Genomic DNA, 23,887 nt, shown 5'->3' with positions numbered 1-23,887 from the left:
CACAGGAAATTATCCTACCCAATGTGTGTGTGTCAGACATGTTGTTTTATACATGTCTCAGGACACTGATGCATGTAAGCATACAATGTGAACTGAGTTTGATTGGGGCTGTAAAATTACCCAGAAATGCCTAGTGCAACAAGGTAGGAGAGTCTCTGCTCACTGTATATTAGCTACAGCGTGTCTGTGATTTGTATGGAAGTGAGAAGTCATATAAATCCTGCATTTTGACACAGAACACATTACCTTGACAACGTGTTAGATGGAATATGTCAAAGTAAGAGAAAGAAAAAAATAGCCAACATGTTTAAACCTCGTTTCCCGGATTGTGGCCTGTGTGCGTAACATTAAAGAGTCCCACTGAGAAGCCTGTAAATGTGACATCAGGACACCTGTGAGTGCCAGTTTCATATAGCTTCCTGCTATTGTCATTTCATTTCCTGGAAAAGAAGCATCCTTTCCTTTGCAGGTCCTGTCTAGCTTCCTGCTGGCGTTGAGTAAGCATGGCTGAGTCACTTTTTCTACTGCACAGTGCAAATCCAAGCAGTGACTTGTGACACAGTGAGCACCATTACCATTACAGATCAATTATCCTGCTGTTTTATGTCTGTCTTTCTTATGAATGAGGTGTGTGTACATAAGCAGTGTGTGTTTAGTGCTTGACACCGATACAAGATAAAGAGCATTCATAATTTATCATGAGCACACACGTTATCAGCCATAGTAATTAAACAAACATCACACAACATTAAAGATGGAAGTGTTTACATCAAGAGTTTTTAATTCAAACAAGTGAAATACTCGAAAGCATATGACCAAAAATCATTCCATACTCCCCATGCGGGAGACTCGATTAACACTGAAATGCAAACTTAATCTATAGTGCAAACATAAAACAATAATAATAATAATAATAATAATAAAAAAGGTACACAAATACAGTACTTAATATCAAGGCTTCATCAAGAAAGAAATGAAAACAAGGTTTTATGAGGTCTTTTCAGTCTATAGGGTTTTGTGCAGCTGAGAGAGGATTCACTGCCCATTTGTTCTCTGATTAAGGGCAGGAAGAGATCAATACTGATAGGTCCAAAAAAAGATGAATGATTTGCCGGCTTTAAACAAACTGACACAAGCATGCATTCATAAATGAAACGCACATGCATTTTTATGCACACACACACACACACACACACACACACATGCTGATTGACTCCAGTGTCATTATTTCTCTGATGTACATGGTATACATTCATGCTGTTTTGTGCATGTCCCTGTAGGTGCATGTCAATAGTACGATGCGAGTCCAGTGTGATCAGCGACGTGGATACTCAAGAGCTTCAGACAATGAGGGAGTCTCTGCTTAGATGAGTGGTCTGTTAAAAACACCAAGAGCCACATATTAAAGACCCCAGAAACAAGTTAGCTGTGTAGTTAGTAAGAGGCTCTGCAGATGAAAGCGAGCACAAGCTCCAGGATTCAGATAAGCCCTGTTAGTGATACACCGTGTGACGAGTTTAAAACCCGGAGACCTTAAAACCTAAACATCTAATGCTAACGATGCAATTCACAAAGCATTCAAGTTCTGTTATGTAAGACCCTACTACAGGACATGTTTATTTTTTCAGACAAAGCACATATCTGCTAAATAAACATTTCATATCAGTATTCAGTCTGACGCATCCTGTGTCCGAGGCGCATCTTTGTGAATATCTGGACTTTAAATGATTACTCTAGGGACTCTATGGATCTCATTCCTGAAACAAGTAATAGACTCCAGATGAATGCTGAAATCCTAAAGGTGTCTAGTAATTATTCTCTGCATAATTCTTCACATCTATTGTTTGAGTCCTTTCTTTGCTGTTTAAGTGCACCTGAAATTACTTGAAGGACCATCTTCGTTGCATTTCGTGCTTACTAGTTTTGAACTCTCAGGGGTAAAAGCTTAAGTGGCATCAAAGCAGAGACCCCTAGAGATAACTCACCAATTTTCTGGGTTTGTTCTTGTCCTCCCTGAGGTCCTGCAGAGTGTGGGACATGCTTTGATTAGGGCGAGTGTAAGAGAACGGCCTCGTGGCCGGCTCCATGGTCCGACAGCGTTCTTGTTCCGCAGGTTCTTCAGTCCGGCAGCGATCTACCTCACAGTACGGAGGCAAGGACTCATCCTCCTCGGGTCGATTGCTTGATCTACTGTAGTAACAGTCACTGTTCTTCTTGGAGCTCTTTGATGGCGTGTCACTGTCCTCATCAACCCGCCCACCGCATTCTCCCTGGCCCCTTGCCTTGCGCTCCAGCACAGAGGTCAAATAGACATCATTGTATGACTTTCTACGAGTACCATACCGTTCACTGCTGGTGTAATGTCCCCTTTGTGGGGGCAACGGAGGGCTATGGCGCCGCCAGTTAGCATCATCATCATCATCATCATCATCATTCCGGAAACCACGTGGCCTGTACTCATTCTGGCACCTCAGTTCCATGTCAAAATCTTGCTCGGGGTCACGGAAATCATGAAAGTCACCCCTCCTTCCAGCTCGGTGCCCATAGTTCCTCGCAAACTCCTCCAGTTCATCCAGAGACCCCGTGCGACCCCTGGTGTCAAAGGCCTTCCTGGGCAGGTGCTCCGAGCGGCAGTTCCACCTACATAACGATTCCCGCAAGAATTAGCATACACGGCTCAAAGCTTGGCAAAGGATCAACATAAACACAAGCACAAACGCACACATATCAAACTTATACCGGCTATCAGGCTGTTCTTCAGTGCGACTGCTTCGACAGTGTGTGGGACGGAGTCTGTGAGCTGTGGAAGCTGTGTGGAACTGTGACTCGTTGCTGGGGTCTCTGATTGGAGGCAGAGCTTTCTTTTGCACCTGCCTATAGGTCTGCCTGAAGTCCACATCGCCATCATGCAAGGAGCTTAGCTCTGATACACTGCCAGCTGTTGACAACATAAGATTATTATTATTATTATTATTATTATTATTATTATTATTAAGACAAACACTAATTATATTGCAAACTATTTAATCAGAAATTGCAATAGAAATTCTATATTCATTAAAGTTTCTAATGAACTGTACAGTAAACTTACAAAAGAAAAAAAGGCACACGTAAGCAGCACATCGATATCTGTTTTTGTTTTGTTTATTGACTTTTCAGCATTATTACAGGTTCTTCAAGACGTTCATCAATGAAGAACACTGAATTATTTTCCTGCTATAAAAACGTCAATACTTATTAAACCACAATTTAAAATAAATAAAAGCGAGTCCAAGGAGACAGAAAGCGTCCGATTCCCCTAATAATACTGAGGTCACATAATGAACAGCAGATATATGGGTAAAAAGTTTGTGTACTTCTATATAAAAATGATGATGGTGATGTTGGAAATATAGGAGAGCTCAGATTTCCAACGATAACAACCTCTCGCACTCACACTTACTGTTTCTCACACAAAAACACACTGACTGCATACAGGCTTACATGGGTGACCTGTCCACTTGGCCGTATGGAACTTTGCCAGGTCCCTCTCTATGCAGTATATGTCGTTCATTGCGTCCTGAACCGGGCTGGCCTGGAGACAATAGTCGCCGCCCACTGTGGACACACACACACATTCTGTGTGTTGCTATTATGCCTTGATTACTATCAGTGTCACATAAATCCATACCGAGTTTTGTTCTATTCCTCAACTTTATTCCTGCTTGCTGGTGTCTTTTCATTCCAAGTGTTTATATATCTATTTTATGTCTTGTCCTGTTTATCTTTTATTTTGCTTTTAGATTTGTACAGCACGTTGAATTGCCTTCGTTGAAAAAAAATGTTCTATATAAATAAAATTACCTTGCCTTGAATCAATTAAAGAAACAATCAGACATAAAAAAATAAAAAATAAATAAATAAGTTTATAATTTTTCATTTATTTCAAATCAGCCAACACATTTTGTACGCAAGGTCTGTGTTTTTGTACTGTAGTGACGAGGCTAAGCAATAACGATAAAGTTCTTTCTGCAGAATTGTTAGAAATGTGTTATTTACAGGCCGCTGAATAAATATATATTTACAGCAAAATATTGCTTAATACTATGTAAAAAAAAAAAAGAAGAGAAAGCTGAAATGTATGTTTATTTGTAATCTGCCTGTACTCTTTCATATCAGTCAATTGTATTTTGAGGATAAAGGATGAATGAAATCAAACCGGAGTAATCCACACAGCATGCCTTAATTACGTGCAGGAATTTAAAGGGATAGAGTTCACGGACATCTTTCAAGCACCGAGTACATCGATGAATTAAATGATCTTAGACAACGAAGTGCCTTGTGAGCGTCAATTTCTTCAACTTTGTCATTTTGATGTTTATTATTGTGTGTACAGAGGGCTGAAATGCGTCTTGAACTTCACTGACCTCTAGCTGTGTTGTTCTCCACAGAGGGGGGCGCCGCAAGCACCTTAGGCTCAATCAGAGAAGGTGCTGTTCGAGGAACCATGGGAACACCATAGTATGGTGGATACATGGCGATCTGAGGAGGTTGTCCACCACTTTTAGCATTTTTACCTGCTTCATATACTGAAAAAAATATATTAGAGGATCTGAGTATTTAAAATCACAGCAGTGCAAGCATAACGACATGGTATATATGAATAAGGGTGTGGGTGGGGTGGGGCGGGGCGGGGGTCTGGGCTGGATACTCACAGTGCTTCGGACAACAGCACGTGTCAGGGCAGCAGCAGCAACGTACATAACAGCAGCAGGAGTGAGGACAGCACTGACACCAGCACACTCCAAGCACCACTAGAAGCAGAACGCTACCCACGACTACAGATCCTACAAACGCCCACTCTGCAACAGAGAGAGAAAGACAGACAAGCATATGTATAACTACCCAGACATTACGATCATTTCTATCACGTACCACCATTTTAATCTGTGACTCAGACTCACAGTAATCATTCAATCCCGTAGGAAGTTTCGATCTGAACCGTTTTTCTACACAAAGGGTGTAAAGCCTACAGTTAAAATCAGTGAAGATGATTCAGTCTGTGTGCGGTCTCTTCCAGCCCCTTATCTCTGAAGTCAGTCTCCGTTTGTGGACTAATGATGTACTTCCTCTGGGCTGGGCATGAGCAAAACCTTCAGCCCTCAGCACAAATCACATCCTGGAGAAGAATGGAGCATTTCTGGTTTGTGTAACCGGCTAACTTACCACGTAATGTGGAGTGGTTTTGTATTTAGCGCAATACAATCATTTGATGAATCGGCTCAAATCAGTCAAATTAGTTCATTACAGGTTGACTGCGCGTGCAAATTAACGTAAGCTTAATGGAAGAGCTAGAAAGACGAGGAGGTAGCTTTAACACAACCACTGCCAGAGAGAACGGGAAGGAGAATTGAAATGCAGATGTGCAGGCAGACAACAGAGAGCAACAGAGCCACCCTACCTGGCATAACCTCCAGCTCAAACTCAGGCAGCACGTCATTCAGCACACCTGTCTTACCTGCAGAGACGACAGGAGCACAGGTGAGCGGCAGCAGAAAAGGTCAAAAGTCTAGGCAAGAGGTTAAGATGCAGTACATGCAAGGTTTGGGATTGAAGAAAGGGTTTGTAAAGATCAGTGATTTGTAATCATCAAAAAAAAAAAAAAAACACACAACCATGCAGATATGTGGTTAATCTTTTATTTTGATTTTGATTTTATTTAGCTACTTACAATCACATGCAAGATATGTTCATCTAAAACAAGAATGCAGGTGTGGGAAAACTGTTCTAGGATTGTAAGTGTGTGGACAGAAACCAAAGGCAAGCAAATAGGAATAAAGAGAAAGCTTGCTTGTGGCACTGAATCCAGTTATTTAAGCAGTGCAAAACAGTCAGGTGAGCAAAGTATGCTTTATGATGCCATTTTGGAAGCTAATGTGTGTAATGTGGTCATGTGATAGGGGTTAGAAGGCATACTCCTCTCTGGCAAGGTGGCTAATTATAGCAGGGTGCAATATTACTGCCATATTACAGTTCACACATCACATGCATTAGTGACTGCAGGGAACCGGCACACGCACATGCCTGCTGTCTCACATGACACGCACGTTAGAAATCTACAACTTCAATTCTAGGACTATAATAATGTTTACATTTGTATTTTATTTATTGCTAACAGTCTCTTCCAGGGTGAGTACCGTGCATGGCATGCATATAAAACATGGAATCGTTTGTAAAGCGTTCGAAGCTGGAGTAAGTACAATCGCTAGCATTAGTTACAGTAAGCACAGGAGGGCAGTGAGAGTAAGCACACCGTACTTAATTACATACATAAACACCCAGCACAGATCAAATTCAATACTGACATGGGGAAACAGACAAAATATACCACTTCATAAAGATCTTAAGGACTTTTGAACAACTATTTATATAAACAACTGGCATGTGTAACTAATGCAACGTCATTTAAAAGGTCAACGTGACAACGTTAGAATACATGTATTAGTAACAGTGAATGTTATCCGTATGTTCACGATGGATTTCTCCAGCGTTCGTCGGTTTCCTCCCACCTCCCACCTCCCAAAAACTTTCAAGTAGGTGGATTGAATAAAAATGTCCCTAGTTGTGAATGGGTGTGTGTGAATGTTGCTCTACTCTGGTGTCCCATCCAGGGTGTATCCACTGCAACCCTGACCAGGACAAGTGGTTACTCAAAGTGAGTGAGTGCAAGTGAGGATTTGGAGCATTATTCTACAACATCAATTCCGAAAAAGTTGGGACAGTATGGAAAATACCAAAAAAAAAAAAAGTCATTTGAAAATCTAATTCACCCTGTACTGTATGGAAAACGCATTATTAATACATTATTTGATGTTTTACTTTGTGAATTTTATTTATTTTTGAAAATATACACTCATTTCAAATCTGATGACTGGAACACACTCCAAAAAAGTTGGGACAGTCGATTGTTCACCGCTGTGTAACATCAGCTTTTCTTTTAATAACATTATTAAGCGTTTGGACGCTGAGTGGAGACTCCAGTTCTAAGTTTAGCAAGTGGAATTTCCCCCATTCATCCATTACGCATTTCCTCAGCTGCGTGACTGTAAGGTTCCTTCATTGCCTTATTTTGCGCTTCATAACGCACCACACGTTCTCAGTAGGAGACAGGTCAGGACTGCAGCAGGCCATGCTCGCACCCGCACTCTCTGCTTACACAACCATACACTTGTAATCCGGGCAGAATGTGGTTCGGCGTTGTCCTGCTCTGGATGGAAGCATATGTTGCTCCAAAATGTCTACATATCTTTCTGCATTAATGCTGCCCTCACAGATGTCCTAGGTACCAATGCCATGGGCTTTTGGACCTGACGCTGATAACAGCTCGGACGGTCCTTTTCCTCTTTGGCCCGGAGAACACGACGGGTGTTTTGACCAAAAACTATTTGAAATGTTGACTCGTCGGACCACAAAACACGATTCCACTGTGCTACTATCCATCTCAGATGAGACCGAGCCCAGAGAAGAGGGCGGAGCTTCTGGACAGTGTTGATGTACGGCTTATGCTTTGCATAATAAAGCTTTAACTGGCATATGTGGATGCAGCGGCGAATGGTGTCGACCGACAAAGGTTTACCAAAGTATTCCCGAGCCCATGTCAGGATCTCCATTACAGACTCATGACGGTTTTTAAGACAGTGACGTCTGAGGGATCGGAGATCACGCGCATTCAGAAGTGGTTTTCGGCCTCGCCCTTTACGCACCGAGATTTGACCGGATTCCTCGAATCTTTTAATTATATTGTGCGCTGTAGAAGGTGAAACGCCCAAAATCCTACCGATTTTCTTTGGGGAACGTTCTTCTCAAAGTGTTGTATTATTCTCTGACGCATCTGTATCAGATCGGTGAAACTCGACCCGTCCTTGCTCTCGAAGGACTAGATCTTTTTTGGAGGCTCCTTATATACTATGATTAGACGATTGTCTCACCTGTTCCACATCACCTTCTTATTTCAACTTCTCACATCGCTATTAGTCCTAAACTGCCCCGTCCCAACTTTTTGGAATGTCTTGCATGCATCAATTTCAAAATAAACGTTAATATTCAGAAAACTTTGCAGCTGATTAGACAAAACATCAAATACCTCGTCTTTGTATGTTTTTTGTTTAAATACAAGTCAAAGTACATTTACACATCACTCCTCTTTGTTTTTATTAGCATTTTCCAGACTGTCCCAACTTTTTCAGAATTGGGGTTGTAGATGCTGCTTTTAAGTGTGTTCGAAGTGTGTTAAGTGTGTTTTCTCTCTCTCTCTCTCAATTTTTTTCCTCCGTCGAGGTACATGTGCACTCCTGCTGCCCGATGTGATGCCGGTGCCTGATACTGACACAATTCTACTGCTGTGGCTCATCCTGATACTATTTCTGCTTGGAGCTTCTGCACTTGTGACTCACTTTCTGCTGCTGTGGATAGTCCCACATGGACACCCAAGCCTCACCCTTTCTTCACTGAATAATCTCACCTGGATACTGTTATACCAAAGAACAGCTGCTGTAATCATAAATACTACGATGCTCATACTCAACATCCTTTCAACACACTTAACACTGGCTTAATATCATACAACTCAATCAAACCGAATTAAATCTAATCTAATGTGTCATGGAGCACAAGTAGTCCTACTGGCATGTACAGTAGTTTAACTTAGGTTTATCCAATTCTTTAAAAAGTGCTTAAACTAAGAAGATGAGAGGAGAGCCAGTAGCAGCACACTCCACAGAAGCACACAGTACAGATTATGGGAGACTAATTAACCCGTCTGACTCATCGGCTATTAGTCAAAAAAGGGGTCAGGGGTACACCATTGCCACGGTAACAATGTAGCTTTTGTTTTGAGGTAGGAGGTGTCCTGAATCACTGTCTAGTCAGCACCTAGTCTTGGCCAAATTTAAAACCTACTCCCTGAGAAAGTGGTGTATATAAGTTTAAAGTCAATTCCAACATCTTATATATGTCACAGGAGAAACTGTCGTCAGTATAAAACACATAAATCACATGAGTTTCATTTAAACCAAATGTTTTAAATGATGCAGAGGATTGTGTAATCACACCATCCCCGAGCATGGGCAGTTCATAAACAGCCTCGGGGGTGGGGGGGGGCGGGGGGGGGGCAGGTTTCAGTCTGTTGGACTGACTGTGCTGAGTTAGCAGAGCTAAGAAGTATTAATGGAGCACTAAGGCACTAGGCTTTCTCCTACCTGGGACTTCCATAAAACACACACACACACACACACACACACGCACACACAGAAGAGTAATTCGAGAGACAGAGAAAAGCAACATAGACAAAGAAGGAAAAGCTGAGCGGGAAGGTAAACAGAGTGAGACAACAGGAGTAGAGCATTAGCCATAGTACGAGTGAAATGAACACGAGGCAGATAAGAAAGGGGGAGTGTCGGGTCCAAAGTTGAATCCTCAGGAATACTAGATTGCATGTGATTTTAATTCAGACCAGTCTTATAGCCCAGGGGTTCGCTAGGCTCATTATTTAAATTTGTACATTAATGTTTTGCCTCTTTATTCCTAAAAGAGAAGACATTTTGTTTTTATTAAAATTGCCATTACACTTAAGTTGACAGTTATTTTTGAGTTATTGAGGTTTGGATTAAATCAGTTAAATTCAAATGACCAGGCTAACAGGTTAAACAACTATACAATGAACATGATAATAAATAGAATACGTTTCAGAATGGTGGGCGGTGATCTCCTCCACCGAAACAAAATTAAAACATCGGGGACCTACTGGGTTTCCTTCACGGATGGCACTTTGAGAACCATGGCATTAGACTCAGTAAACGTTCTTTAGATACATGTTTCAATCTCCTCTTCCAAAACCCATTACAATCTGCTCACTGAGTGGCCACCATACACTCAATGCATTCCCTTCTTTCTTCGTTTGCCAATAAACAAGAGGTTGTGACATGCCTTGCGTCTGAAAAAGAAGCGACGGTTTAAGAGTGGCTTATAATGCTCATGTCAATAAATTGCACGTATGTTGTCTAGCAAGGGGCATTGGACCTTCCTTTGCTCAGCAGACAGAAATGTAACCGCTGCAGTCACATAGCGCCAAACAATCAAGGGATCCCTGCAGCTTTTTTTTTTTTGCACATGGATCTGTACTTTAGATGCGACTGACCTTAGAAGAGACAGATGAACAAAGAAGCCTCTTATTAAGCAACAGATCCCTGTTGAGAGCCATGCGCCATTCAGCCGTTTCCATGGAAGCCCTTCTAAGAGTACTTAGGAATTTCAACCCTGGCTTAAGCAAGCAGTTCTCCAAACCCTCCAACACTTATCCATACACAACAAACACACACCACCAAAATACACAAACAGCTTTCTGCTTACAAGCTATGCCTGAACACGTGATTTCATTTAGTAAAGTGTTGTACAACTTGGAAGGGAACCAACAAAGGTACAATGTATCTAAATGCATGAAAATCATATACAATTGTAATAAGTAGCAATAACTAGGCCCTGAATCTTTGACAGCATCGTCAAGTAAACTAATGTATGCTATAATTATAAGTCATGAAATTTTCCTTTTTATATAAATGAACTGAATGGAAGAAAAGCCTAACACAAATGTTTTCTGCACAGACACAGATTATGCGTAAGACCTCAATCTCCAAACCGACTTCACGACTAGAACGCAAAATAAACCATTGTAACATATTAACCGCAATGGCTTTACATTCAGACCTGGAGACTCGGAAATGTTTTGATCCCAAAGGTCATCGTGATAGCTGTTAAGTTACTCACTTAGTCAAGCGTCATTGCTTATCATGATTCACAATTACTCACCGAGTCAGACCAATTAGACATACTGGTTTAAGTCAATTTCAATTAAAACATATTGAAAGGTTAAAAAAAAAAAACATGAGAAATAACAGGCTATGATGTATTTAATATAGAATAATACAGACCATTGTACAAACATAATGTATATTTTGGTCAACTGCCAATTCCCACCCACCAGTCAACTCTAGCTATACCACAGCTACCAACTTGGGAGGGTGGAGGTTCTTAGGGTGCTTCCTCTGAGACAGGTAAAAACCAGTTCAATGCATCTTTCAGAAATGCTGATTATGCTGAGTCACAGGGCGGTGCTACCCGCCCTGTTCTGCATTCAGGAGCTCAAAGATGGCTGCAATTGGCTAGCATCACTCTGACGGACAGGGGTAGAGTGTATGCCATCCCTCCCACTCAGACAGCACAGTCAATTCTGCTCCCTTGGCTGATAGGATGAATGCTTTACTGTTGGTCCACTTGGGAGCCCCTAATAACTTTCATTTTTATGTATGCTTTTTTTTTTTTTTTTTTTACATCGGTGTACACTAGTCATATTTATAACAGGCGATTTGTTGTAAATGTGCCAAATCAAGGCTACAGAAGGAATAAAACACAACCGGGCATGCTGTTATTGGAGTGGTGCGATGCCAGTTATAACCCCAAAATTGATCATTTTTCAATAATAGCACATCTTGAGGTGTTTTATTCCTCTTATACCACAATACAGTAATATGGCAACACTAACCGTTATTTTATTTATCACAGAACTACACACCATACATTGTATCCTATTACGTATCATATTTAACATTGTGGAACATCTGCAAAACAAGCAAGCTGTTACCATAGAAACAATAACGTATTAGCGTATTAGACCGATCCGATTTGAGAATTCAACAAGTTCTGTGGTTTGACGTGAAATATCTACCATTTTAGTACTGTAGTTCTTTTTAAATGTGCATTAGCAGTTCTAGTCTGTGTTGTGGAGGATATGACTCACCCAGCACCAGCAGCTCCACCTGATCTTCATTCTTGCCCTCCAGATCATCACTACTGATCACCCTACAGACGTACACGCCACTGTCGCCCCAATGTAGCGCTCCGATACGAAGGTCTGCTTCTGAACATCAAGAGCATTTTGTTAAACCTCAGTCACTATTCCTGAGGCAAACCTTTATACACAGTTTTAGGTATTTATTTCAAAATTATAATATGAAAACGATCAGACTTTACAGCATCAAAAAAAATCAAACAAAAGAAATGCCACTCGTGAGCTATGCAATGCACAGCCCTGTACTCTGCTGCTAGGTAAAGGAGGGTAAGAGTGCTTGTTTAATAGAGGCATGGGGGAGTGTGTTTGTTTTTGATAAAGAGTGATGTGGGGGAGTTTTGTGAGGAACAGGAGAGCTCAAGTATTCCTCATCGAGGCCAGCGCCTGACCATTGTGTAGTCCAGAGAAAAAACTGTGCCCTATTTAGAGAACAGGAAAAGTAGAACACAATTGCCAGTGTTTCCTGCAAAGACAGATTACACACACACACGCACACAAACACACACACACAACCCCAGTCACCAAGAAAAATACACTGTATGTTTTGAGATAATATTTATACTGAAATTAGTGCAATATTGAATGTGACTTAACAAAATCATCACATTTCAACTAATGGTGTGCAATTCTATCTAAACTTTAATTTGCCCCTAAGCACTCTTTTGAATTTAAATCTACACACCTCACACTGGTTGGTTCCCCTTTCATGCAGTACCTTAAACAATCCAGATGATGTCACTGATTAATCATTGACCAGGCTCCCTCCTGTAAAGTCATCGAATATCGTATTGCACTACTAATTACACCCTGTGTGGGACCGAGTCAGAATGGCGGTTTATGCTTAACCAAATTAAACCTCTACCGGGGTTCTATATAGGCGTTTTGGACTGGCATTGTGCATAGATGGTCCTATGTTAAATGTACAGATGCATCAAAAGGCCATTGAATAATAGATCCTCGCTGCAAATATTATTCAAATACCAAGATTAGAATACATTACTGTTGATAATGGAGATATCTCTGCCTTTATATTGGTTAGCCAGGGTCAAGGAGTTTCCTTGCTTGGAGGCCACGATTTGGACAGTACGACTTGCATCGGAGCAGTCCAAGTGGCTTTTGGCCCCCAGATTAGAGCCATGGACTCCCAGCGTCTCAAGGAAGGTGAACGACTCTCTGGTTCGGTCTGTACAGTAAGACTTGTACTGCCACTGCACCGTAGGGAGATTGGTGGATTGGGTTTTGTACTGGCACTGCAGCACCACCGAGGAAAACAGCATGGCAAACTTCTTCTCATCCTTTACCGTCACGTGAACACAGTCGCAAGTCAACCCTGGAAACAGACAGAGAGAAGGAGTCAGATCATTTGGCACTTTTTCCATGAATTTGGATGCGATTCATCAGAATGGTAAAAGACAGCATACCGTCTCGAATTAAATACAAACACAGCATGGCTGTATCGAAATTAATTTAATGACGTGGCTGAAGCTAAATTCATTTAAATATCCAGTATATTTGGAAGGTAGTATAAGCATTGCAGATTAAATGTCTCATAACTCTCATGTTATAAATGTTTTATACTGTGCTTTGATTATGCTCCAGTCTGTGCATATCCACTGGCTAGGATCAACTCAAATAAACACATGAACATGGCTTGCCTTCATTCCAAGCAAAATCCTCTCTCGTCTAAAAAATAAAATAAATAAATCAGACAGAACGAATGAAAAGCAATAACCTGAAAACACAAATACCTAATAACATCTGGACCTAGTCATCCGCTCTGTGTGTGAACGTGTGCATATCTGACCATGAAAGACTGTACTTGTATTTGTCCAGCTGTGTGGGAGATAGCAAGCTGGACAGAATCAAAAGGAGGAGGATCTGCTTGATGGGTGTGTGTGTGTGTGTGTGTGTGTGTGTGTGTATGTGTGTGTGTGTTGTTTTTCCTGGCTGTGTAATTAAGTAAAATTCCTGACTGTGTGTGTGTGTGTGTGTGTGTAGGGGGGGTTAACTGAGGTAGGGGGTTTGTCAATTTAGAGAGAGAGGTCACGGTCTGCTGTTCGTCTGAGTTTGGTGGTGCTGTTGAGATCTAAACATTCCTAAACAAGAGGAAATAACAAGAGGACTCTCGGGAAGGCGTTCACTCTCTGCATAACCGTAGAGCCATATTTCACAATTCAAAAATAATTTCCCCTGTTTTAAGATTACAGCCTGTTTAGAACAGACCTGTTTGAGACCTGTATCCACTTCGGCTCTATATAAAAACTGGTCAAAACCCCGCTTGACCATCATCAGACCCAACGCTGACCACGATGTACCCTCTATTCTCTGAGTCTCCCAGCCAGGGCAGTAAAGCCCATCTCTTTTCTCTCCTTTTGTTGTCAGCCTGATTCATTGTTCGTCATTATGGAGAACCCCCACCCAATACGACCCAGTGCAAGGGAAGAGGAGGGCGTTTAAAACCCACCAATAAGATAAACCCACTGGCCCAGTCAGACGTGAACGCCCAGTTAAATCAAAGAGATTTGAAAAGAACCGTTACAAGGAATGATATTTTAATACAGGAAGTGCAGCATTGCTTAACTTGCTTTAACCTTTTTAATGCAACAAACTCATTTTCACAGGCGGAAGTCAAAAAAAAAGGAAAGTAAAAATAGATATTTTAAAAGTTTTTTTAAAAAAGTTAAATCTACCAAAACAAGACACTAATAACCCGGCAATTCAAATCAACAAAGTGGGTCAGAGTAATATCTTTATCCCACAACTGAGATTTCCCATCCTTATGAAAGCAAGGGAAAGTTATGCATCTATCAAGAGACACAGGAAACAGAATCAGACATTAAACCCTGTGTTTCAGATCTAAAACAGATCTGATACAATGTACTCTCATTCCTGCAGTCTCTCCTCTCAGCCTGGGGTATCATTATATACTCCCAGAGTTCTGCATTAAACACATTCACTTTAGGGTCAGCAGGACAGGAGTGCCTGGTTTTCAAATGTGTGTGTGTGTACACACACACGCACACACACACACAAAATAAATAAATAAATAAATGTTGCACAAGGCAAACTATGCTGTTTGGGAACACACCCCAGACAGAGACCTAGCAGTCCTGCATTTTGGGGTTTTTCACTCTTTATCAGTCCACTTTAGTGTTAGTGTTATCCCCCTGTAGTTTAAACACACAGTAAAACTGAACTGCTGGATCAACCTGTTTCACACTTTTCAAGTGTGACACCTTCTTCTGAAAATAACAGTTTGAAAGACTTACCTGAAATAAGTACGACTGGAATCCAGTGACTCGGTATAAATCTCATTGTCCAAATAAAAGCACATAAACTACCTGGTGCTGTTATTCCCCCGGACCCGCTGTTCGCCTCATGCTCGTGCCCTCCAGGCAGATGGGTTAACATCAGAGAGACTGGAGTGTACCATTTTACACAGGAGGGGGGGGACACTCAGAACTGGGGATTACTGATGTGTCTAAATGACATCAATTACCAAATATAATGTGTTTGTATGCACACTTTACATCGTGAAACACTTTATTTAATGAACACACTGAATATGGGAGACGTTATAAAAAACAAAAACTGAGATCATGTTATGTACACTACCCATTTTACCCGAAAATAGTCGCATCCAACAGGGAAAATACAATCAGAAGTGTTTCATTAGGCTGATACAATCATCATCTATATAATATACTTTTAATTACAATAACCATGTTGATAAGAAGTGCTCCACAGTTCCTTACAACGATGGATTTTTTTTTTTTGTTAATATAATTGTTGTTAATAATAAAGTGTTATGAACACTGTTTAACTGGGACTATTTCTACATATTTTCTGCCAGTGTGAGTATGCACTTAGCATTGTGTGTGTAATTAGTGGAGTCGAAACCTCTACAATGTGCTTCATAGTGGGGTACAGTGACATTTGAATGAGAGTAAATATCCAAAGATCATGACCAGTGTTCATGAGTACATGCCAAATACATATATTTTCATCTAATAATTTAACAAAAATAACAGTTACCCCAAAAGTTCCTCCATATGAAATTACAGGCCAAACCTCTTTTGCAATAAATGTACATCATAATACATAATAGTGATTAAAGTGGGGGAAAAAAATAATTTAATTCATCAAATGTAACTACCATCTTCCAAAGTAAATGAACTTCTTAGGTATCATCCTTACAATTACACATTCTCTACAGTACATACATTTCTCCGGTCACTGTAATGGTCGTAAAGCTGACGATCTTCCTAACGATCGTGGCGATCAGTGTATTGATTTTGGCGCCCATAACGAACTCTGTTGTTGTCGTAGCGACCCTGGCGATCTTCAGGATCTTCTCTGCGGTCATCAAAACAATGTCTGTAATCGTCATAGCGGTTCTGGCTGTAGTGACCTCTGCCATCGTCATAGCCTTCATAGCTGTAGCGATCCTGTTCGTCATCGATACGATCCCTGCGGCCATCGTAGCGATTTTGCCGATCATCATATTGATCTCTGCTATCATCATAGCGATTCCGCTGGTCATCGTAATGACGTGTGCGGTCATCATAACGTTCTCTGCGGTCATCATAACGTTCTCTGCGGTCTTCGTTACGACCTCGCCTGTCTCTGCGATCGTCATACCTCTCAGGAGGTTCATCTTGATGATCATCATAATCAAACCGCCGATTAGAATTACGATCGCTGTCCTTTTCAGGCTTCGTCTCATACCTCTCTATCTGGTCAATGCGGCCTTCGATACTAGTCTTCCTTACATCTCCAGAACCATCGTCTTGTGTCTCTTTCTTTGGAATGGCATGGTATTCTACCACTGGAGGTCTAAATCAAAGAGACTTTATTCAGTGAAAAGAGCACACAATTGTGTTCCTGATCAGAACAAACTGTTTTGAATAAAACATTGGGATTACATGATCATAAATAAAATTATGAAGAACTCTTACTCCATGTCAAATTCCTCTGGCTGTTGCTTGTCTTTACAGCAGCAGTAAATTATTAGTACAAGCACTGCAAGGCCAGCAACGCAGCCTCCAATGATTCCTGCTGTAACTCCAATTTTCATTGTAGCTGCAAAGATCAGGTAGACAATAACATGGGTGTTAAAGATAAATGTGATCAGACTTTATAAACATCTCAATGTTTCTATGCGTTTGGGAAAAGCAGCTCTGGACAGTTCAGTAACGTCAAAAGGGAACACTCACATGGCATGACCGCTAAGGTGATGTTGCACTTTGCAGAGCGGATCTTATTGGTTGATGTGCAAATGTAGTAACCTGATGTGTCCATGGACACATTGAACAGAGACAGCACTCCATCCTCTGTTAAAGAGTTCAAAGATATGATATTGTCACAGTTTCACACAGTGAATATATATATATATATATATATATATATATATATATATATATATATATATATATATATATATAAAATTATACACAATTCTGTTAAGTTTTTCTGATGTAAAAAAAAAAAAAAAGAAGAATTAAACCAAGATAAATCATGTCAGATCTAAACAGCCGCACTCCAGAATCTAGTGGAAAGCCTTCCCGGAAGAGTGGAGGTTATTAGACTGGAGGAGTGAAGGCTATGCTGTTATTCTAACAGTAAAAAAGGACTAAATCTAGAATGGGATTTTCAAAACCCACATATGGGTGTGATGGTCAGGTGTCCACATACTTTCTGCCATTTGTTAATGCACCGTTTGCTTGTAATACAGTACTCAGTGTTTTGGGGTAAGAGTCTATTGAGCACATCTTCACTTGGCAATTTTATTCCACTCTTCCTTACAAAAATACTCCAGATCTATCAATCAGCAAGAGGATTTCCTGTGTATAACTCTCTTCAAGTCGTTCCACAGTTTTACTTATTTAAAAATTTTGTTTTATAGGATTTAGACCTAGGATCTGACTGGGCCATCCCAAATCATTCATCTTCTTCTTCTAAAACCGTTCCTTCGCTGACTTGGATTTGTGCTTTGGGTTGTTATCATGCTGGAAGGTAACATTTTTCTTCATTTTTAGCTGTCTTTCTGAGGCCCTGCAGGTTTTGTGGTGAAATAGATTGTTAGTTGGAGCTATCTATTATTCCCTCTATCTTGAGTAGAGCCCCAGTCCCAGCTGAAGAAAAGCCATTTTCTTCTTCATGTGCATGGTGTTCTTTGGGTGATAAACTGTCTTGTTTTCGTGTCAAATATATCTTTTAGAATTATGCATAAAAAAGTTCAAACTTGGTCTCATCAGACCATAACACATTTTACAACGTGGCTGGGGTTATTTCAGCAGGCTTGGATTTTATTTTGTGGGCTGCCATCTAGCCAACCTACCCCATATCTCAGATATGTGAAGAATATGAGAGACTGTTGTTACATGCAGGGAGTGACTAGTACTTGCCAGATATTCCTGCAGCTCCTTTAATATTGCCATAGGTCTCTTGGCAGCCTCCCTGATAACTTTTCATCTTGTCCTTTTGTCTATTTTGTCTATCTTTTTTGGTAATGTCACTGTGGTGCCCCATTTTCTAATGGACTTTTCAGTCTTCATTGGCCTATCTAATGGTTTGGAAACATTAAACAGCTTATATTTATCTGGGGTTAATCAGAATCACTTAACTGATGACACATGCAGCATGGTGATTATTGTTGTACGTGAGTTTGAATCTGATTATACATACATACATACATACATACATACATACATACATGCACACTCTGTATGAGAGTCGTGGTAAATAGAAGAGGACGATTTTTTAAAAGCACACACATACTGTCAGTGGCTTTGGGTGGAAGTGATCTTAGGATGTTTTTGACATCATAGCTCTGCCACTGGTAGGTTGGATCTGGGGAGCCCTCTTCAGAGACACAGGTCAAGCTGATATTTTGTCCATACTCTGCAGTGCCTTTAATCTTACAGAGAGGATCTGATGGTGCAACTGTCAAACAGAATCAAATAACATAAAACACACGAGGTCAGGTCAGAGAAACACATCCTCTATATATCTACAGTGTACTGTACTGGACACTGTATTTTTATTTAAGCATGTATGCTCGCATACTCACATGCATACCAGGATAATAACTTTATGAATGCTGCAAAATGAGCTTTATATTGACGATAGTTATGATTAACACATTCTCACCCAGGACCTCAAGAGAGGTTGAAGCTGATGTTTGGCCCTCTGTATCACCAGGAATCTGGACAAAACATTTGATGCGTCTTCTTTCTCGCAAAGTGACTTGCTTCAGTATTAGTTTTGAGACTTTTTCATTTACATCACTCTCAATCTTGGCTTTGCCTTCATACATTGCATTGATATCTACATGGTTATCATTGGAATAGAAGGTCCCGAACAAAATCTGTAGTAGAAAGAAATCAAAAATTATTTTCTTATTTGAAAAGCACATTTAGGTCACCCCGTATGCACACCGGGAAAGGAACGTATAATTAAAGTATACATATGAACTTGTCTTTATGGTCTTGTACAACTTATGACAATGCTTCATACCCCTTCATCATCAAATGACCCGTCAGCATCACCGCTCCATGAAATGACAATGAGTCGATTCACCGGATTTTTAGGCTCAAAACTGCACGTTATGATCACTTCATCACCTCGGGCAACTTCATATATAGACTGTGGAATACTAACTTGTAATCCAATTGTAGCAGAAATCACTATATAAAACACAAACCAGACAGTAAATCAGTCTTTCAATCATCTTCCGTAACCAGATCCACAAAATAATATGTTTATAAAAAAATTTAAACGTTCTACTGACTCGGGTGCACACAGTATATTATAGAAGGACCACAATATCCATAAAACAGAAGATAACAGGATACATGGCAGCCTTTCTTACTGTCTTTCTATGTGCAGATATCTACTACTGCTCAAAACATTGTACCAAATTACAGTATTACAACCATATTTCTATATTTCTATCAAACTTTTTAATTCTGTGGTACCATTGGATTGGTTGTGGTTATTATATAAACAGACACACACACACACACACACACACACACACACACACACATCTGTAGCATTTGTAAAAAGTTCAAGACAGCAACATTTAAAATTTAAATCTTTTAAAAATGTGCTTATTTTAAAATATATTGTACAATATTAGCTACAGTCCTTGGTCATTTTATCATTTCTACCTAATATAGGTCACCTTGCAGGTATACAATTACTGACTGTGTCCCATCTCTTACGCTACACAATTTGTCGGCCTCCCAACATGGTAGTGTGTGTGGCATTTGTCACTGCTGGGTTGACAATCAATCCACCAACCAATAGTACCTAGCCAGCACTGGTCCTGTGGTTAGAAATGGCCTACTGATGAAGGGCTAGAAGATGATCAACACACATTGTGCATGAAAAAGCTGATCTCTAGTCTCTGCATAGCTATACCTACGTATAACGTATAGGAGAGTTAGGTAGTTAGGTGTGCCAACATACCAAGGTACACCAACATGAACTTAAAAACTCCAACAACCCTCATACAGTGTCAGCGTGGCATTACAACATACGGGATACGTAAGTAATATTATACTGAGAAAGTGCGTCTGCTGCTAAGTAAAGGTTTGGAACACATAGAGAAGTTTAATTCCAGTATATTACTTCGGATACATACAGTATATTGTCATGTGCAAAAGTAGCCCATTAACAATGAGATTTACAGTAGAGAATTTACAATACAATACACATTTACAATGAGTATATACTGAATATATTTATACACATTCTACATCTACATTTTATATACATATATTCCAATTTATCACAATATATTATCATCATGAAATTCATAAAGTTATTGCTCTATCTATATAAGGCTTTTGCTGGAGGACTTTATTTAATGATATACAATAAATAAAATGTTTTATCTAATATTAAAATACGAAGTATTTTTCTTATAAATGACGATAGTGATTAGTCATAAGTGCATATTCAAATGTTACCTGACATCAGTAGTACGCCAGTTCCACAAAATCTCAGTTTCCACGTGTCCATTTCGCTCGATTATTCCATTCAAATGTAATTATTTTAGGTTAATTTAACTTAGGTTTTATTTTTAAGGTAATTATCCTTACAGATACTGGTTTAGTGTCTGAATACTTCCTTATGACTGCTAGGTCAAAATGTGTGGTAATTAAAACGGCTCCATCTGGACACTAACCACACCCTTTTCACCCTTTGGACTTTCAGTGAACTTACATATCTATGATCTACTGTCCTATCTTACCACTCAAATATGAAAGCAGACATTATAGAGTTATAAGCATGTACAAATACACAACTGCTTTAGAGTTGAATCTGCACTGTCTCAAGGTACCAAGCAATTAGCCTATAATTAATCATAACAATCACACAAAGTAGCTGTAGTCTTAACAGATATAAATCAACAGCCTTCATCCTGATGACATCATCGTCATTTTCATCATGGGAGTTTTTCCCCCTTTGGTATTTGTTTATTTTTGGCATTCATTCTCATTATTCTTCTTTTCCCCCCTAGAAGGTCAATCCACAGACCCACAGTTGGAGATTCAAGAAAGACGCCGTAAATTGTGCCATGCCCATTTCTAACCAGCAGGTGGCGATATAGCTTTAGCGTCAGCAAGATTAGCTTCAATCAACTTTTTATTTTATTTTTTATAAACCAAATTGTACCTGACTTAATCTCTGTTTAGAAAACTGGCCTTTAATTTTACATTTTGGTTGACGGTCAAACATTTAACATGTTTCAGGAAAATGGATTTGTAATTGCATTTAACATATTAAATGCATATATTAAGTTAACAGATTAAACTACCATAATTACCCTTGTTGTTCTTTCCAATGAATAAAGCAAGTATGCATTACTGTAGCTAAGGACAAACCTTTTACACTGAGATAAAGGATAACTTAAAAGAGTGCTTAAACAACGTTTTAGAAGGATTTTTTTTTATCACCCTCCTTCACCCTGATCATTACTCAATAAATAAATTCAGGCATGGTGTAAATATAGATATGTATGTATGTATGTATGTATGTATGTATGTATGTATATATACATGATGTGTGCGTGTGTGTGTGTGTGTGTATGTATATATATATATATATATATATATATATATATATATATATATATATATATATATAATTATTATTATTATTATTATTATTTTAATGCTGTAAAGTGATAGTATCCAGTCCTTGGTCACAAGAGGAGGGCGATCAAGTAAACTGTAATTTTCTGAAGCTAACTTGAACACCAAAATCAATTGCAGATCAGAAACATTCATATGTTCAATTGCTGTTATGCCTACAGTCTATCTTGGAATGATAATGATCATACACCTAACTTACATTTACATTTACATTTATTCATTTAGCAGACGCTTTTATCCAAAGCAACTTCCCAAAATAATATGATCCAGATTAGGATACAGTATAAATCTTCAGAAATAAATGTGTCCAACTGTGACTGCAGTGTTATACGCTCAAGGATGCCATATTTTACCTTGCAAGGTGCATGTGATATGCCTTTAATTGGCCTTTAGAGTATAGCAGTCAAGGTATATCTCTAGTCCTCAATGTCTACATATGTACCTTAAATTATTTGTATATATTACATACTATATTCATGTTTCCCGGTGAAAGATACATACTAAATGTACACAGTAAATACTGTTGATGGTATGATGCCAGCAACAAAGAAAGTACAGTTTGGTACAATTATTTCTGAGAATGTATACTGTATCCAAATGAGTGTCTGATTGCAAGGTAGATATTACAAGGAAGCTACAGATTACAATATATATTAGTTGACTTTAGCTGACAGGCCACCACCACCACCACCACAGCATATTTACATAAAACATACATTCCGTATACTAAAATAGACTATTTTACATTTAAATAAAGTTTGTCATGTTAATTAGGTGGCATATAATGTTTGGTTCAGAGACCATTATTCAGTGGTTTGGCTCAGGGACCCCCGTGGCATGCAGCATAGGCAAGGGGTCTGATTTTTTGTTGTTGCTGCAGTTACTGTGGTGGATAATCCCAATCCACAATTATCAAAGTTATTATATGTATTATTGAGTTCTTATATTTATTATCCCATTTCACTGGTCATTTCAACGGAATAGGTTTAAACCAAATCTTAATAAGTAAAAAAAAATAAATAAGTAAAAATAAAAATTGGCTTGTAAATAATGTCAAAATAAATCTAATGAAATTCTTGATAAAAATTCAACTCAGTGGACATTGGTCCCAACAATGGACATCTTTAAACAATGGACATTATCCCAAAGCAGCTTTACAGAAATATATAAATTCAGGATAGAGATTTTAAAGGTATGAATTTATCCTTAATAAGCAAGCCAGAGGTGACGGTGGTGAGGTGAAATGATATGAGGAAGAAACCTTCAGAGGAACCAGACTCAAAAGGGAACCCGTCCTCATCTGGGTAACAATGGATAGTGCGATTATAAATAAATAAATCCCTTCTACAACTGTGCTAATACTACATGGTCAAATAGTGCAATTGTGTAAGCAGGAACATTTATTACAGTTTCTACATGAAGACTACAAGAAGTTTTGTTGAACTTCTCCACTGATGGAGTGCAAATCTGTTTGTGGCAATTGTAATCCTAGCCATCATAGCATAACTGTTCATATGAATTGAGGTCCAAAGCCATCTTGTGGTTTTTAAGTGGTACCATCCTCAGTAATCTCAATGATCTTTAGGCTGCACCATGTGGGACATCCTCAGCAGCAGCATGTGACTTCCAGTTGATGAGAACTCCAACCAGAAGTAGGGCATCGGGTTGGATCAGGCAGGTCCAGAGAGCAGAAGGGGTCAGGATCACTGGTATCTCGGGAGTATCATGTGTAGCTCGACAGAAAGAGAGAGGGAGAGCGACAGGGAATAAGAGAGAGAGATTATTAGGTATGCTTATTGCCCTGTAATGGTTAAGGACAGTGTAGTTTGTGTGAGTGCAA

The 23,887-nt window shown here is 39.5% G+C and overlaps 2 protein-coding genes across 5 annotated transcripts; both read right to left on the bottom strand.

The window, feature by feature from the left end:
* Positions 1-739: 739 nt before the first annotated feature.
* Positions 740-16,142, bottom strand: ildr2 (immunoglobulin-like domain containing receptor 2). 3 transcript variants are annotated; one of them, XM_053627754.1, is made up of 10 exons: positions 15,151-16,142; positions 12,882-13,211; positions 11,831-11,950; positions 5,441-5,497; positions 4,695-4,841; positions 4,407-4,568; positions 3,484-3,597; positions 2,740-2,938; positions 1,986-2,640; positions 741-1,376 (listed from the first exon to the last, which is right to left on the bottom strand). In XM_053627754.1, exons 1-10 carry the CDS (start codon positions 15,290-15,292, stop codon positions 1,341-1,343), a joined length of 1,962 nt encoding a protein of 653 aa, XP_053483729.1. In that variant the 5' UTR covers positions 15,293-16,142; the 3' UTR covers positions 741-1,340. The 3 variants fall into 3 exon arrangements, with proteins under 3 accessions (XP_053483731.1, XP_053483729.1, XP_053483730.1); XM_053627756.1 differs by lacking the exon at positions 3,484-3,597 and having other exon boundaries at positions 740-1,376; XM_053627755.1 differs by lacking the exon at positions 5,441-5,497.
* Positions 16,143-16,633: 491 nt separating this feature from the next.
* Positions 16,634-21,086, bottom strand: gpa33b (glycoprotein A33 (transmembrane), paralog b). 2 transcript variants are annotated; one of them, XM_053627759.1, is made up of 6 exons: positions 20,860-21,086; positions 19,400-19,569; positions 19,034-19,250; positions 18,662-18,826; positions 17,098-17,214; positions 16,634-16,963 (listed from the first exon to the last, which is right to left on the bottom strand). In XM_053627759.1, exons 1-6 carry the CDS (start codon positions 20,909-20,911, stop codon positions 16,836-16,838), a joined length of 849 nt encoding a protein of 282 aa, XP_053483734.1. In that variant the 5' UTR covers positions 20,912-21,086; the 3' UTR covers positions 16,634-16,835. The 2 variants fall into 2 exon arrangements, with proteins under 2 accessions (XP_053483734.1, XP_053483736.1); XM_053627761.1 differs by lacking the exons at positions 16,634-16,963; positions 17,098-17,214 and adding an exon at positions 17,354-18,446.
* Positions 21,087-23,887: the final 2,801 nt, after the last annotated feature.

Source organism: Ictalurus furcatus, chromosome 6, assembly GCF_023375685.1.
Source record: "Ictalurus furcatus strain D&B chromosome 6, Billie_1.0, whole genome shotgun sequence".
Taxonomy (NCBI): Eukaryota; Metazoa; Chordata; class Actinopteri; order Siluriformes; family Ictaluridae; genus Ictalurus; species Ictalurus furcatus.
The sequence above is the reverse complement of the archived record's forward strand: the minus strand, read 5'-3'. Positions and strand labels throughout refer to the sequence as shown.

Excerpts from the sequence above, each read along its gene's own strand:
- gpa33b (XM_053627759.1), bottom strand. The coding sequence starts at position 20,911 with ATGGACACGTGGAAACTGAGATTTTGTGGAACTGGCGTACTACTGATG. Across the intron at positions 18,827-19,033 it reads AACCTCTCTTGAGGTCCTGG|TTGCACCATCAGATCCTCTC; the intron begins GTGAGAATGTGT and ends TCTGTTTGACAG. Across the intron at positions 16,964-17,097 it reads CACCTTAGCGGTCATGCCAT|CTACAATGAAAATTGGAGTT; the intron begins GTGAGTGTTCCC and ends TGATCTTTGCAG.
- ildr2 (XM_053627754.1), bottom strand. The coding sequence starts at position 15,292 with ATGTTAACCCATCTGCCTGGAGGGCACGAGCATGAGGCGAACAGCGGG. Across the intron at positions 5,498-11,830 it reads GGTGGAGCTGCTGGTGCTGG|GTAAGACAGGTGTGCTGAAT; the intron begins GTGAGTCATATC and ends TCGTCTCTGCAG. Across the intron at positions 3,598-4,406 it reads GGAGAACAACACAGCTAGAG|TGGGCGGCGACTATTGTCTC; the intron begins GTCAGTGAAGTT and ends GTGTGTCCACAG.